Genomic DNA, 16370 nt, shown 5'->3' on the forward strand with positions numbered 1-16370 from the left:
ATATCCTTAGATTCAGCAGGTGTCGCAGCAGTTGCAGAATTTAAAAAAAATAATTAAAAAAATCTTATGGATATTATCAGAAGTCCATTACTAGGTCTAGTGATGGACTTCTGATAATATAGAGTGAGAAAGTATTTTTCTTCAAATCAAGCTATCAGAAAACGTCGTTTTAATTATTAAACCAACAAAGTAATAAAATATAGGATATCATGTATAGCAGCCTTGGGTGGTCTAAATTAAATCCTTTGATCCTCTAATTATTCCCCCCCCCCAGGCCAATGTAATTATGACATGTGTGTATTTAACGGAGTATAGCGACAACGTGTCACCCAATTAAGTGCTCACTGAATATTCAATTTTTAATAAAGATAACATTAAAAAAAGAAATGATTAAGTGATTGTATGCTTTTTGCTCACAAAAAATATTTCAAGATTTTCAAGCGGAGGGGTTTTCCTGAACCCCCCCCCCCCAAACCCCTCTAAATCCGCTAGTGGAGTACCTCTAAAAACACATGAGTCGATATCTTGTGACGAGAGAAAACACCTCTGGTGCTCCTGATGTGTCCGGAAGTATATGCATTTTATGCCCGTGTTTTGTTTCGGACATTAACTACGTCTTCACAACTTCCGCTACATGCGACGATTCGAATCGTTTGTTTAAATAAAAGTAAGTTATGTCAGTTTAAATGAAGAAATTGTTTTTATTCTGAATCACCTCGATTCTTCCCAGAACTCTCAACCCATTTGTATCTTTGCCCAACTTTTTCCCAACTTTTTCTTTATATATATTCGTTCCTCCGCTATGACCTATGACTATGTGGAGTTCCACTTCTTTAGTACAGGGGGCAATCCACCATTTAACTAGACCGATTTTTTCAGTGGTTGGAAGTAGAGCTGAGATAATCCAATGGAGTTTGTATTTAAATATTGAGACTAATTCATCAACCATCTTATTGTCCATATGTCTCTCAATTGCTGGGAGACAATTTTGACGTCTACAAAAAAGACAACTCAAACCGTCTATGAAGACAACTCAGACTGTCAATAATTCAACTCGGACTGTCTATAAAGTTTACTCAGACTGTCTTTAAGTCAACGCAGACCGTCTATATAATGCAAACTCGATCAAAATATAAAGGAGAGTTTGACTATATAAATGATTTAATGAGTGTTTTTGACGAAAACAACTGTTTCTAAAGAGAAGTTGGGCAGTCTATAAAGCGGTATCGGGTCCGTTGGCACCCAATTCACATTCGAACCCCACACATTCAATCACACCCTACACGTTAGCACCTTTTTTTTTATTAAAAAACCTGATGAATTATTAGATGTTTATATCAAAATATTTTTATTTTCAATTCGGGAATTTTTAAATGAAATATTGTTTTAAATTGATTTGATGATTAATTATTATATGTTAATTATGTATGATTACTGTTAATTATATGGATTTTAAACAGCTAAATTTAGTGTTATTATTATGTATTCGAAAACCGTGATTGTTATTTTCACTAGCTTTGATGTAAATTCTGCATGTATTTAGCATGGTATGAGTAAAAACAATGAAGATTCAAAATGTTATTGTTGTTGAGTTTAATAGTTTTGGTTTGGTATCTTAACATTAAAAAAATGTTCAACACAAAAAAAAAAAACCTTTTTAGAAAGTCACTTTACAAACCAAAATACTTTATTTTGATTGAAACAATGAACAAAAAAAAATTTATAGCAATACACTAACCAAAAAACGATTGATACTATATTTAACACAAAACCAATTAAAAGGGTGCGAACGGACCCAGGGTGCTACGTGTAAGGTGCTAACGTGAAAGGGGGTGAACGTGAATAGGAGCAAACGTGTTTTTGGGCAAACAGACTCGGATTCCTATAATGCAAAGAATAATGGGAAAGTTTTTATGCTCGTTTTGACTTTAAATGAGGAAAAAGACAACTTGGACAGTCTATGAAAAGACATCTATATAGATAATTCAAAAATCATAACTTTAAGACTCTGAACATGCATCTGTCTATTGTTGAAGATTGAATGACACTCCCTAGATTAATTTTTATTTCTGTTGTTTGAAAGCTGTATGAGAAAATAACCTTTGTAATGTTTTCGTTGATTATATCATCATAGAAACATTTTTGAGTCAAGTAACATAAGTAACAAAACTTCAGACATATATTAAAGAAAAGTTATCTCATAAAGTTTATATTTTCAAAGCACTAAAGTTAAACAGTACGATTCATCTCATTAAATGGAAATTAATAATTCATTTAGCCAAACACTCAAGTTCTTACTTAGCACAACGTAAAGTTAATCTCAGAACACTGACAAAATGTACTAAACGGTACATGTAGGGTCCATAAATCCTCAGGAGGTGATTGACTGTCATGTCTTTTGTGGTATACAGCAACCTGTTACAGTAAAAAGCTTGTGTAATTGGATTATCACATTCTTGATCATTTAATTAGAATAATTAAATTTACATTATTGATTGTCAATTTAATTCAATTTAATGATTACAAGGTAGGTAAAATGAAATGAGACTCAGATACAAAAAAACATATGATAACAGTCTTCACGCTTAACCTCAGACCTACGGCCCAGGCTTGTAAAATTGCTTTCAGGCTTGTAAATTTTTTCTCTACAAACCAACAGAATCCAACTAAAATTTTCCAAAAATTGAGCTTCTGGCTTGTGGACTCAAAAGTTTATCGTGAAGGCTGTAATAAATAATGAATTCATTTGATGGATAAATTAAGATTGTTTAATGAATTAATGAAGATTTTATTCAAAATATAGAATCACCATGATGAAAAAGAAATTAGAAATTACAGTAAATGATACTGTCAAGTAAAATGTAACATTTAATCGTTTTTGATCATTAAATTTATAAAATAGTTCAAATCCTCTTTTAAAACTTTGTTTGACTTTTCATTATAAACGTTGTGAATTGATTTTGTAAACGATCCGAGTTGACCTTTTACACGATCCGAGTTGACTTATTAGTCGGGGAGAGTTGTCCCACATTCTTTTGGACATATATGCAATTCGACTGCTGTTACTTCTCTTGCACTATTCTCAAAATTTCCTCTTTGCTGATTCCTAGGGTCCTATAGATAATTTATATGCGCTACATTGTGTACATGAAGCACAGCTATTGTCTGGATATGTCTCAACACCTCATCTATTCTGGTTCTAACTTCTGACACGTTTTCAATGGTTCTGAAATTTGGCAATTTCCTATAAATTATTACCAACTTTATATTTAAAAACAATTTTTTTTTAATCTTTAAATGAGGGATCCACAGAAGTTGTGTTTTGACTATTGATAAAACATATATTTTGTACATGTAAATGTATGTATGCCTGATTTTAAGATATATCCAGTGTCTTTTTTTTTAATCAGGAATCATTATGTTTGAAGGGGTCCCAGTAGCCAAGTAGTTCAGTACAGTAATCACTATAAAAAAAAAGAGATGTGGTATATCATTGCCAATGAGTTAACTATCCATCAGAGTCCAAATGACATTGATTTAAGTAAATATAAGACAACATACTACATGCATCTTCAACAATGAGTTAAACTAATACTGATTAGTCAGCTATAGAAGTCCTATGACAAAATATGAGACAATTGAAACCAGAAAACCAATTGCCAAATTTGTGTGAACGCCATTCAGGATATGGTGCATTTGACTGTAATTGACTTGGGTAGTCAGTTTTCCCGATGACGGTCAATTCTCTCCAGGTCCCCCAGCTTCCTCCACAAATAGATATTATATGATATAGCCAAGTGTGTTGAAAGTGCGATTAATCAGCAACAATCAATCAACCAATCTTTTTTTTTAAGTATGTTTTTATTCAATTATTACAATTATTCTGCTTCCTTTCAAAGGCAAGGTTTGGGCTAGTAAAATTCTGGGATGAGTTTGATTTTTAGAAAATTTAGAAATATGGTACAATTTTTGGGGAGGGTGATTTGTATCTTCATTGATGTTGGGATGTTGTGGGATTCTTTCCTTAATTTATAAATGTATTATCCAGATATGGTATTATAAAAAGATGTCATTGATGTAGAACAAAGAAAATATATATAATGGCAGAAACAAAGAAAGCAAGACCACTTACTGTTGATCAGATTCAAGAAGACAATATCACACAGGTACATGTATAGTATTTTATCTTAAATATAAAACCACATCAATATAATATATGAAACTGAACATTGAACCTCAACTTTCAACAGTGTCTCATAGTTTCTGCTGTCTTTTTTTTCATAAAACACAGATTGTATCCATAGTCTGCATATGAAGTGTTTGGCCTCAACACTTTTGAATTTTGTCAATAAAATCGACATTGTTGATAAAATTCATGATTTTGAGTCAAATTATTTTGTAAGCTTTTAACTCAAAAATCACAATTAAATTCTCAACGGAAACATTCGTGTAAAACTAAACTCTTGAAACTTGCCTGGGTAAAAATATTTCTGAAAAAAAAAAATTTAGAAAAGTCGGAACATCTATTCTGAAGAACAAGACATTAATTTGGTGTGGCATAATGAACTAGAAATCCGTTTTTTTTAATGAGATATTAAGTTTTAGAGTTGTATTAATAGATGGTATACCATATCTCATTAATTTCTACTGCAGTTGGCAGGATTACATTGGTCACAGGAAGCTTTAAAGAATGGAGCAAAGTTTAAACCACAGGTATTTCTAATCTACCAGTAAATATATACAATGTATTTCATACTATTCTGGTCATATTTGAATGCAGCTTTATATTTTCAAATATTTGAAAATTGAGCTTTTGAAAGAAAAGAACAAAAGGCATAAAGGGTTTCAATTTTTCACATCAGTTTTTATTAACCAGATAATTTAAGATGTCAGTTTATATCTGTTTTAAGTTTGGAAAATAATATACAAGCAGATATTCTTCAGAAGCTATGACATCACATCACAAAAATATTGTAGAAAAGCCACTTTTGATAATTTAATTCCAGTCTCTGTATGAATGACATCTACTCTATAAATGTTTTAGGTGGTGCAAATGATTTCCATTCACAATTTTAAGTATTCAAAAAAACTTAGTGATTTTGTCATGTTGTAAACAAATAATTTGTGAATGTAAAATTTCGGTGAATGATTTTATTAAATAGAATTTACAGTTTTGTCTCTGCAGAGAATTTTAATGCAAAATTCTTGATTTAGTCACACTATATTGTTATAAAGGTCTAGAAAGGTTCTTAATTCACATTTTTTATATTTAACTTTGTTTTGGTAGTATTATATAAAATTGTCTTGTGATTCATGTCAGCAAAATATGTTTTTCTATATTTGTAGTTGGTTGAAGAAATATATAAAACAGAACTGGTCAATACTGGGTAGGTACAATTGGATAAAATATATCTGTATGCATGGATTAACCACATATGATGCATAAATGGCATTTAAATACTTTCTAATAGAGCATAGTTTCTTTCAAAAGTATATGAGAAAATCCTGACCAAAGTGAAAGAAGGACAGAATTTGGTTCCTATTAGGACTGAAATAAAAAAAAATATATGATGCATAGAAGAAATCAGTACATTGAATAATTAAGATACAAGTCTGTATGTTGCTCATAGTTTCATTAAAGATGTTTTTTTTTATATTAAAGCTTGAAGTACATGAGTACAAATACTGTAAATTCAGAAATTATTTTGTGCATTTAGAATTGAAATTTTTTAAGAAAGGACAAAAATGCTAGGTTTGTTATTGTGATTTCAAGAAAATCTGCATACAGATAAATGCACCTGATATCAGAATGTTAGTTCTTATTATTGCCATACTCACCCAGTCGCATTATTCGCATTAATAAAAACCTCACAATAATTTCTGAATTTACAGTAAAAGGAAATATGAGGCTTACTTCAGTGAGAACCTGACCCAAACCAACAACATCACAACAAACAAAAATACACCCAAAGGTCAACATACAGGCTTTAACAAAAAAAGTGTCCATACAATGATAAACTGATGTTTAGACAAGTTGTGAATAAATTTTAACAGAGGCTATTTAATATCTGCATTCCATATCAAAGGACAAATAACATTTAGATAATAAATAAAGACAACCGCTGAAAGGGTTCCTTTCTTGAAACAGACACCATAAACATTTTAGTACTTAACTATCCCTTTTTAATCTTACATTGGAATTACAAAAGTTACATAAAAAAAAGCACAAGACAAAGAGTTGAAAAAACATTTTTAAAGCTGTTATGTTGGACAACATTTATATTGACTTTCTTTTGCCTTTATTTCATGTTACTAAAAAGTCAGTTTGAGCTACTCTGTATGGCTGTAAAACTTCACTGTGGCTTTACACTCAAAGCTTCATAATATAATTTTTAATGATTTTTTTTTCTAGATTTTCAACAAGACGAAGCATGATGTTAGAATTCAGGTATTACTCATATTAAGGTGGTACCCAACACCTTGACTAATATTAATTTGGCTCGTTCAATTTTCATAAAATTTTGACAAAATGTTTACTTTGACCCTTTGACAAAAATATAAAAAATTCAAAAAATTTGAACCAACCACTTTATCAGAAAAATTTCGTTGGTTATATAGCAGTTTGACAAACACTAATTTTGATCATTGAGAAGCTTAATATTTCCTTAACAATACAACGTAATTAAAACGTTTAGTTGATTTTTACAGAGTTATCTCCCTGTAGTGTTAGGTACCACCTTAATATGTCTTCCTTTCATTTGTATTACCATTACTTGGAAATATCCATTGTCTACAATAAATGTTTAAAAAATTATCTCCCCTGATACAGATCTATCACTAAAATCAATAAGACCAATGGTTGATGGGTTTTCCATAAAAATCACATCGATGTTCATCTAACAAACTAACAAACAAACAAGGCAGATGTCCTTGTGCTTCTAGGCCACATATATATATTATTATATAATGTTTTATTATATAAAACATTTTTTCAAGCCAACCTTTAATTTTTGAGTGACCAGAATGTTTTAGTACATGTACTACAAAAATCAAAACTAAGGCAAATCAATGAGCTGAGATTATGATTGTATAATATCTCATTTAGTTCTTCTTTTTTTTAAGATCTTTTCTAAGAATTTAGAAAATCATTCCTGCTGATTCAGTCCTTTGAGAATAATGATTTTCATTGTTAATCATGTAGATAAAGATATCAGCTGAGCAAAACAAGCCTTTGGAAGACTGTATTTTATTAACAGACTTAAAATAATACTGTGATTTGAATTATTTCAAAAGTAAATCAACATTTTAACGCCTGTACTTGGATGCAAAAATATTTAGCTGAATTTCAAATAGTTTACTAGAGTGTAAAATGTTCCCTGGCAAAACATTGATACATACCTCTTTGCACCATCTAGAACCATCTTTCCCAAAAATGGGACTGCAAGAAAAAACATGCTTTCATTATTGGAAAAGAAAGAGTTAAAGAAGATATACATATGACTGGCATAACTTACAACTTGCTGCAGGTCATTAAGTGAAGTAAAAAATCAATTTTTTTGCATGATCAGGAAAACACTTGCCTTTAATTGGTTGGATTTTTATTCCTGTAAGATTCTCTCGGATGATAGTTTATTCTTGTACTAATAATTCTGTTTTTTTTATTTTATTTCAGTCAATATCTAGAAAATTATTTATGGCCAAATTATGATTCAGAAAAGGTAATTTTTTAAAGGTTTCAAATAGTTACGGGTATACAGTAGTTATTTACTGTTGAAGAGTGGGCAAGCTACTTAGTACTATTGTCAATTCTACCCCAATTCTTGTCAAATGCAAATTTAAAGTCTTAAAAGAAAAGAAAATTCAAACAAGCATTGTTTTGTTAAGTATTGATTTTCAAAACAGTTGCATCCTTATACGTGGTTATTTCTGAACTGATTTTATAACTTATCTAATGACTTGTCTAACAAAGTACATTGTGAAATAAATACAGTACACAATAATGAAGTCATTTTAAAGTGGGTTATAGGTGATTTTTGACATTTTTACAAATGTGAAAAGAAAGAAAAAATAAGCAGAGCTCAGGTCAAGCAATCTTCATCTAAGCATTAAACAGGAATTGTAGAAAATCGTGTTTGCCAAACTAAACAAAAAAAGAAAAGGGATCACCTGTTCATTTTAAAATTGGTAAAAAAAAATTTTTTGCAAATATGATTTGTGCGAAGAATATAGAGAAATTTTCATTAAAAACTTAATTATGGCCATTATTATGGTACAAACTGTACTTCTTTCTTTGTTCTTTTTCTTTGATTCATTATAGTCTGATCTAAATGACATGGCCAAAGAATGAATGGAAGATAATCAACCTAAAATTTTTGTTGTTGTCCCTATTGAATTTGTCCACAAATTGACTAAGAATAAAAAGCAATGTGGGGTATACACCAATGAGACCACAACAAGGATCTGGAAATTTTTCCAGACAATTTCGGTCATTTTGAGATGTTTGAAAAGTTGGTGCCCCTTTTCAAATTGTCGATATCAAGTTGACTATATTCATAGCATCAACGAACATGACGAACTTGTATTGCTGTTTCATCGCATTTACTAAGTAAATGTCTTACCATTACCATGAAAGACAGTTTAGGGAAGGCAACAGTCTAAAATTGAAATGATTTTAATGACTCAAAATGGTTAATTTCTCAGACATTGCTTACGTTTCTTTCGATTTGACAAAAGTTAAAACCGGAAGTTTGCGATATTTTAAAGTAAGAATGATTCCGGATTCATTTCCGGGATTTGTTTTGTTTATCAAATTGACAGGAAATCACCGGCTTTTTATGGCTTTTTTATTTCATTACCTTTAAAAGTGTTTGAATATAACAGATAATTGTTGCACTCGTTTAATTTAGCATGAAATCAATTTGCATTTTACGATTGAATATTAAATTTGCTGAAGACAATTTCACGCATGCGTATTACATAGTAAATAAAGCACATGTGTTACTCATGAAAATATACTTTTTTCTACGTAAATTTAGATTTAATTTTTAAATCAGAATTGATGACTGTCTTTGATGAAAAGTAAATAAATAATGAATACACTTGTCAGGGAACTTTAATGTTTTAAAGATATTCTTCTGGTCTTGTGATCACTGTCAGGTGTGAATTAAAACCACAGGTAAAAAGTGATTAGCGATCATTAGCCAATGTTTCCCGGAGGCATTGATATAGATATTAGGAGGGCCCTCAGGATTATCAAACTACTGTAGTGGCAGTTTTATTACAGGAAAGGGATTATAAACAAAAACAAGTGATCACAAGTGCAAAATGGCGATTTAGAAATCCGATTTCAAACATTGAGTCAATGAAATGACCGAAATTACTTCTGTAAAAAAATAAAATTTGTCCTAAATCCCAATTACTCGTTTAGGACAAATAGTTTCATCTTAGGACATGACTGGCAAATATGACCGTTTCCTGACCCTTGGACCACAACCCATAGACATCGGAAATCAATAGAAATTTAGAGATTTATCATAAGGTCACCTTAGAAAGACAAGTGTTTTTACAAAATATCAAGCTGTTTATTTTGACAACTGCGTTTACACCTGTATATTTTTACATAATTTTGATGCCATTTATAATGTTATATTTCTGTATTTGTTTGTAGTGTACTTATGCCCATCAGTTGTCAATAGCTGCCATGGTAAATGAAAAATTTAGAGAAAGAGTTCCTCAATGGGAGGTAATTTTATGTGAAAGGGCTTTGATTATAGACAGCATTTAAAATATGAATGACAGTGACAGCCATATGTCATAGTTTTTTTTAGACATCTTCATGTACACAAGTGATTTTAAAAGACAAATTGTTCAAAAGCTTTCATACTTAGTAGGATTGTTTGTCAATATGTGTAGTTTACCGTACTATACATGTACTACTATTTTTATTTGTCCAGAAGCTTCCATACTTTTTAGAATTGTTGATCATCAAGTGTAACTAACCATGATATATTTCCATTTAAATTTTACATATATTTACGGGTTATGGAACTTTTACAATTTATGTCATGTTGTTACAAAATGACATCCTGAAATATTTTGTTTCATCTTTATTGTTAAGTGTGGGTAAATTTACTTAAAAAAATAGTCAAATGTCCTTTGGGTTCATTATTATTCATGGGATACTAATATTTATGGATTTTGTGGATATAGGTTAACACCAAATTCAAGTGTTCCACAGAATACAATTTTCCAAAGGGGGCTTATATGCAAAATTTATAAAGAAAAACAAGAATTCAGATATCATAGAGAGTACCGGTACACGTTTTTCTCAATCCATAACAATTGGTACCCTTGAAAAATAAATGAATCCACAGTTTTGTGTTTTTATTTTGAAAAACAGTCCCTAAATTTAAAAAAAATGTCAACTTTTCTTTGGAAAGGGCAACAATTTGGGGGATAAATACAAAAGCTCCAAACTTGGATGATAATACAGCTGTTGTATCCACAGTCTACTTTTAAGACTATAACAATGAATTATTAATGGCAGTGTGACTTGTCCTATCAGTATTAAAAAAAATTATGGCTGCCCATGATCACATCAAATGTGACCATATATATGTAGAAATTCTAAAAATTATGTAAAAATATTCTTTACTTAAAATTAATAATGAGCCAATGGCTGCCATGAAGTATTAAATGATTCTGTATTTTTGCATAGAAAAGTCTCATTGTGAACATGTTTGACAAAACTGACCAGAAGCAAGCACACTGCAAATTTATAGCTGATATTTTTATGTATATATTATAACAATCTTTCTTATGTTAAATAAAGAGATACATTATATAATTGATTAAAATGTTTTTTTTCAGACATTCAAGTCTAGACCTGAGAAGTTTGCTGATTTTTTCCATCAGATGTTACAGGCGTGTCTAAATGAAGGCAAGCCTTTCAGAGAACAGTCATTGTTACTCCTCTTTCTAATTCACTGTTTCAATAGTCTGGTAAGTTCAGACATAGTATATGTTATATGTCATTGTTATTTGTAGATAACTCAGAATAGTGAAAGTTATATATGATTTTATTACTACCAGTAAATTAGTTTGTGGTGATTTTGTTTAGATACTTAATTTCCATTGTATCATTATTTAAAGAAATCAAAGGAATAATGAAGGTTTTTTGTTGAAGGCATTTTTTCCCATCTATCAATAAAACAGGTAGAGGATTTTTGTCTCACTTTGACAGAGTCAAAAAGCAAGACAAAGGTATGCTGTTTCCGGCGGCGGCGTCAACAATGTATTATTTTGTGATTAAGTCTAGTTCATGGTGAACCACTAGGGGTAGGTCAATGATATTTGGTATGCAGTTGTATCAGCATTGGCACATCTCATTACCATGAAGATTATTTGGCCCCGCCCCCTCAGTTAAGGTCTATTGACTATGAAACTTTGCTTAGTTTGCATGTATTAGTTTGTGATTAGGTCAGTTTATGGGGAACCACTAGTGGTAGGTCAATGATAATTGGTATGCAATTGTATAAGCATTAGCACATCTCATTTCCATGGAGAATATTTGGTTCCTACCCCTCAGTCATGGTCTGTTGACTTTGAAACTTTTGCTTAGTTTACATGTATTAGTTTGTGATAAGTTCAGTTTAAGATGAACCACTAATGTTAAGTCAATGATATTTGGTATGCAAATGTATTGGCATTTGCAAGATTCATTTCCATGGAGATTATATAACCCCAACTCCTAATTATGGTTCATTGACTTTGAATCTTTTACGTAGTTTACAAGTTAATGTTTGTGTTTAGGTTTGTTTAAAGGGAACGACTTATGAAAAGTCAATGGTATTTGGTTTGCAGTTGTATTAGCATTGGCACATCTCATTTCCATGGAGATTGTTTAGCCCTGTACCTTCAGTCATGGTTCATTGACTTTGAATATTTGCATAACTTACATGTTAAAGTATTGCTATTTTAATTTCAACATTTGCATTATCAAAATAACAAATAGGTGAGACATATCTCTGTGTTAACAGTTTATTTTAGGATAAGTTGTGATTGCCATGTAATTCCCAGGAATCCCCTGTAAACTATTTAATATATACAGTCCCTTTGATTCATTATAATGTTTGATGCTGCATGAATTCTACTCTCTTATTATGAATCACACATTCAAATTGAAAAAGAGTGTTTGACAGAAGAATACAAGAATTCAGCAAAGACGGCGAGATCAGTGATCCTACGTTAATTTTGACATTGATTTTCCAAGATTTGTCATAAAATAATAACATTTCAATGAAGAGTTGACAGTATGTAAATGCTTTCATTAGTCATTGATATGTTATGATTAACATGTTAATTTGGCTCATGAAATCAATATCATATCCAATCTTTTTTTCGGGATTTATAAATTTAAAACAAAATATATATTCTATGACATTTTTTAATCAGGAAGTGGATTTGATCAGAGAACAAGTACAAAGATTGGTTTCCTTACCTATCTGGAATAATTTATTACAGGTAAGTTGTTGTGTCATGTGATGTTGTTAGGTCCTTTATATGTGTAAGAGTTAAAAGTACTTTTATTATCTGTAGCAGTTACAAAAAAGCACGGGAAATGTGTAAAAGTTACAAAATAGCTTATTTATCACAGGAAACAGACACACATTATATTTGTATTTTTATAAATCAAATCAAATAATTTTATTGGTGTAAATTCCAATACAGGAATGATACCAGCTGACATTTACAAAATACAAATACAAAAACAGATAAAAATAAACAAAAAACAAATATACAGAATTATGTTTTCTCAATGATAAGAGACACATATTTTATATCTACATTGCGTGGAGGTGTTATTCATACTATATTATCACTTCAAGTTATTACAATAAGCTTTAATACTACAACAGTTCTTAACAACATTATGTTTGCTTTAAATGAATGTTCGAATCATACATATCGCTTATTCCAGCTACACATACAGTACAAATGTCAGTATCATTACTTTTCAAAATGAAACTAAATTTATCTTGTTCAGACATATTTCCAAAAGATGGAACTATATCACTTATATACCTGTTAAACACCTGATATAATTGGTATAAACATGTGGTGATAAATGTTTAAAATTATATGTGTGATTTAACAATATTTCCTTAAAAAATGACTGTTTAGTGTTTGCTTTTATTAAGTTGAGTGTGAACTTTTTTTAAATTAATGGCCTGATTTAGATACAAAACAATAAACAAAAAACAAATACTGCAACAAATGACAACCACTGAATTACAGGATCCCGACTTGGGACAGACACTTACAGAATATGGGCGGGTTTAAATAACTTTTTGGGTGCCCAACCCTCCCCTCAACCTGAGACAGTGGTGTAACTGCACAACATAAGAACTATAAAAATCAGTTAAAAAGACATGTCAGTTTGAGAACATATCAAGTGGAAGAGAGCAAATCATTGAATTTTACATACAGTAAATAATAAGATTTATCTCAAAAGAAGATCAACATTACTTACATTTCATACTTTTGCGATTTTAAGAGGAAATCTTTTCTAGGCAGTTTTCAGTTGTAGGATCATCTAACCATACAATACACACAATCACATTACACCCCTCCCACCAAAAAAATCATGACATCTATAGGTTTTCAACAGTAGACAAGTGTCATATGTCAAGCTTTAAATAACCTTGAGTCAAGACAAAGACATTTTTTTATGTTTTTGTAATAATTTTAAAACTTTCATTCATTTTATAATCTTGTTACATCCACAGTTTGTATAATGTATAGAAAAAATACCAATTTCATGGACTTGTTTTTGAAAAGCAGACATTTAAATAATCTACTAGTAACATCATGTTAACAGCAGCACTAATTGTACATCTTTATTTCAGGGTAGAAGAGAAGAATTATTCAAAGGAAATCCAAAGTATAAGAAATTTTTCAATCTTCTGAAGAAGAATGATGCAAAACTTGATGAAAAGAAGAGGGCAAAAGTTCATTTTGAACGAGAATTTTTATCAAAAATGCTGAAGAAATTTGACAAAGTTTTAAGTGATATAAAGGAAACAGGTAATCTTATGTAATAATTTGTTTTTCCTAAGTGAATCACTCAAAGTAAAGCCATCAGTTTCATATTAAATATACTATTTCTTAGTTCTTTCTCTGACTGCCTCTTGAAAATATGAGGAATTCATTCTAAACGTTATGAATAGACAATATAGCTGAAACTGGTATTGACTCTTATGTTGCATCAACAAATCTAAGATATGGTAAAATATTTTCCTTTTTCTCTTTTTATATTTGTTTATAAATTTGGTATTTGCAACAGAAGATTATTTTATAAGTATGGAAAGCCAAAATAAAACAGTCAATCTAATAATAAAGAGGGCTTCAGTGGATGAGTGGTCTAAGTAGATTATCTACAGTTATCACTAGCCTGTCAACACTGAGGTTGTGAGTTCAAACCCTGCACATGGCAGGTGCGTTCAACTAAAACTGACTGCCACAATCTAGTCAATAGTGCTGAATGTGGCTTTAAAGGGGCATTAGCTATGAGATATAAAAAAAAAGAAAAAATATGATTTATTTTTTGTTCTATCATTAATGAAAGTGAAATAGTGAATTAATAATTAGCTTTTAGCAGCCAGCTTAGTTCAATAAGCTAAGAAACACAGCTGATAAATTATTCACTTGCATGTGAATAATTCAACCTCATTGAATCCATGTTCATGTGACCTTCAATTTAACCTATTTGCTGGAGATTGGTTACGTATGTATTAGTCTTGTTCAGCCATTAAAAGGAAAAGAATATCAACATTGAAAGTGAAACAAGGATGAACCATTTTTTTTGACTGATTCGATCTACAAAAAATCATTCTTATACAGGTTAAAACGATGATTAACTTATTTTTTAACCTATAACATGAAATCAAACAGACCTTAAAAAGTCCAATTTCACGAGGTCGCTATCTATTTATATTTATGTTTATGTTTATATCGGGTTATGTGACCGTCAGCTGTCTTCGGAGGTCATCTCAATAGTTAATTAGATGGCATCTAGACTAAAATACACACAAAATGCTGATATATATTATCGAGTCCGTGCATTGTTAATTGTTTATTTCAGACTTATTGTAATTTGGATATACGTTTAAGTATGTTATAAATCAAATATGAGAATTTTAGTCAAATCAGCCAACAAGAATTTGACAGCTAATGCCCCTTTTAACACCAACAATCAATCAATCAACTAAAAATTAAGAAGTAGCTGTTGCAAGCATAAAATTCCCTTACCTATTTCTCTTAAATAAGACATAATAATTTAGATATTCAAAGTCATGGTGAACTCTATTACATTCATCTTCAAATATAAGGACCATAATGCAAAATTGAACCAAAGTTTAGAGAACTTTGTGTGTAAAATGTACATTAAGGTGACTAAATATTTTTATGATGCTATTACACCTGAAATTCTTCCTCTGAGAATTAATGGATTGAAATTGTACTTTAATGTAAATCTTAACTGCAACAAACTAACCAATAGATGAAAGTTCATAAAACACAATATCCTCTCCTGATATGAGTTGAGAAAGAGAAGTAAATGGCAAGAAAACATTAATTTTGAGTTATCTAATGTTTAAACTTGCATTAACAATAAATGATAGAGGACGATGTCCTCATTATAATAGAAAATCAATGTGAAAATCTATATAGTAGTGAGTCTAAAAACTTTTAATTAAGTTTTCAGTCATTTGCACAGGCCCAGTTAACCTGATGATGGAGGCTGTCGTGTTATTTGAATCTATGTCATCTCGTACCTTTGAATGCTAACTCATACTCTAAAAAGGGTACCTGATTTTTACCAACTCATACCTTTACCAATTCTGACTTTTACCAACTTGTACTAAATTTATAGATCATGAAGGAGTATACGATATTCCACAAATTTGTATATCTGATTACCAAAAAGTAAAAAATAATACTGACTAGTTCTCTTTCAGAGGTAACTCCTGCCTCATATTATTTTCAGAAATCATTGTCATAATTTGTTTCATCATTCATTTAAACTGTAATTGTAGGCTAGTGAAAATATGATTAAAAACTATATTTGTCATTTTATATTTTAGGGAAAGTGTCACCTGACAAAGTACAATATTGTGAAAGATTTATAGAGTTACTGATAGATATAGAAGCACAACTACCAACACGTAGATTTTTCAATGCTCTTTTGGACCATTCTCATTGTGTTGTTAAATGTCAGTTGTCTCCGTTGGTGAAGAGAAAAGAAGGAAAGCTTTTTAGTGAGGTTAGTCTCTTAGCATACATTTGATCTTGCCATTTGCATTACATCTTTA

The 16370-nt window shown here is 30.4% G+C and overlaps 1 protein-coding gene across 1 annotated transcript in view; it reads left to right on the forward strand.

Annotated features, from left to right (window-relative positions):
• The first annotated feature begins 615 nt into the window (after window positions 1-615).
• The window catches only part of LOC127710160 (RNA helicase aquarius-like), a 53693-nt gene continuing 37938 nt past the window's right edge, over window positions 616-16370 (forward strand). Inside the window, exons 1-11 of the mRNA XM_052215894.1 lie at window positions 616-667; window positions 4049-4166; window positions 4654-4713; window positions 5347-5387; window positions 6413-6448; window positions 7673-7718; window positions 9668-9742; window positions 10870-11001; window positions 12454-12522; window positions 13908-14085; window positions 16143-16321. Of these exons, the coding sequence (XP_052071854.1) occupies window positions 4101-4166; window positions 4654-4713; window positions 5347-5387; window positions 6413-6448; window positions 7673-7718; window positions 9668-9742; window positions 10870-11001; window positions 12454-12522; window positions 13908-14085; window positions 16143-16321 (882 nt within the window). The 5' untranslated portion in view covers window positions 616-667; window positions 4049-4100. The remainder of the gene's footprint in view (window positions 668-4048; window positions 4167-4653; window positions 4714-5346; window positions 5388-6412; window positions 6449-7672; window positions 7719-9667; window positions 9743-10869; window positions 11002-12453; window positions 12523-13907; window positions 14086-16142; window positions 16322-16370) is intronic.

This window comes from Mytilus californianus, unplaced genomic scaffold, assembly GCF_021869535.1.
Source record: "Mytilus californianus isolate M0D057914Y unplaced genomic scaffold, xbMytCali1.0.p SCAF_7, whole genome shotgun sequence".
NCBI classification, from domain to species: Eukaryota; Metazoa; Mollusca; class Bivalvia; order Mytilida; family Mytilidae; genus Mytilus; species Mytilus californianus.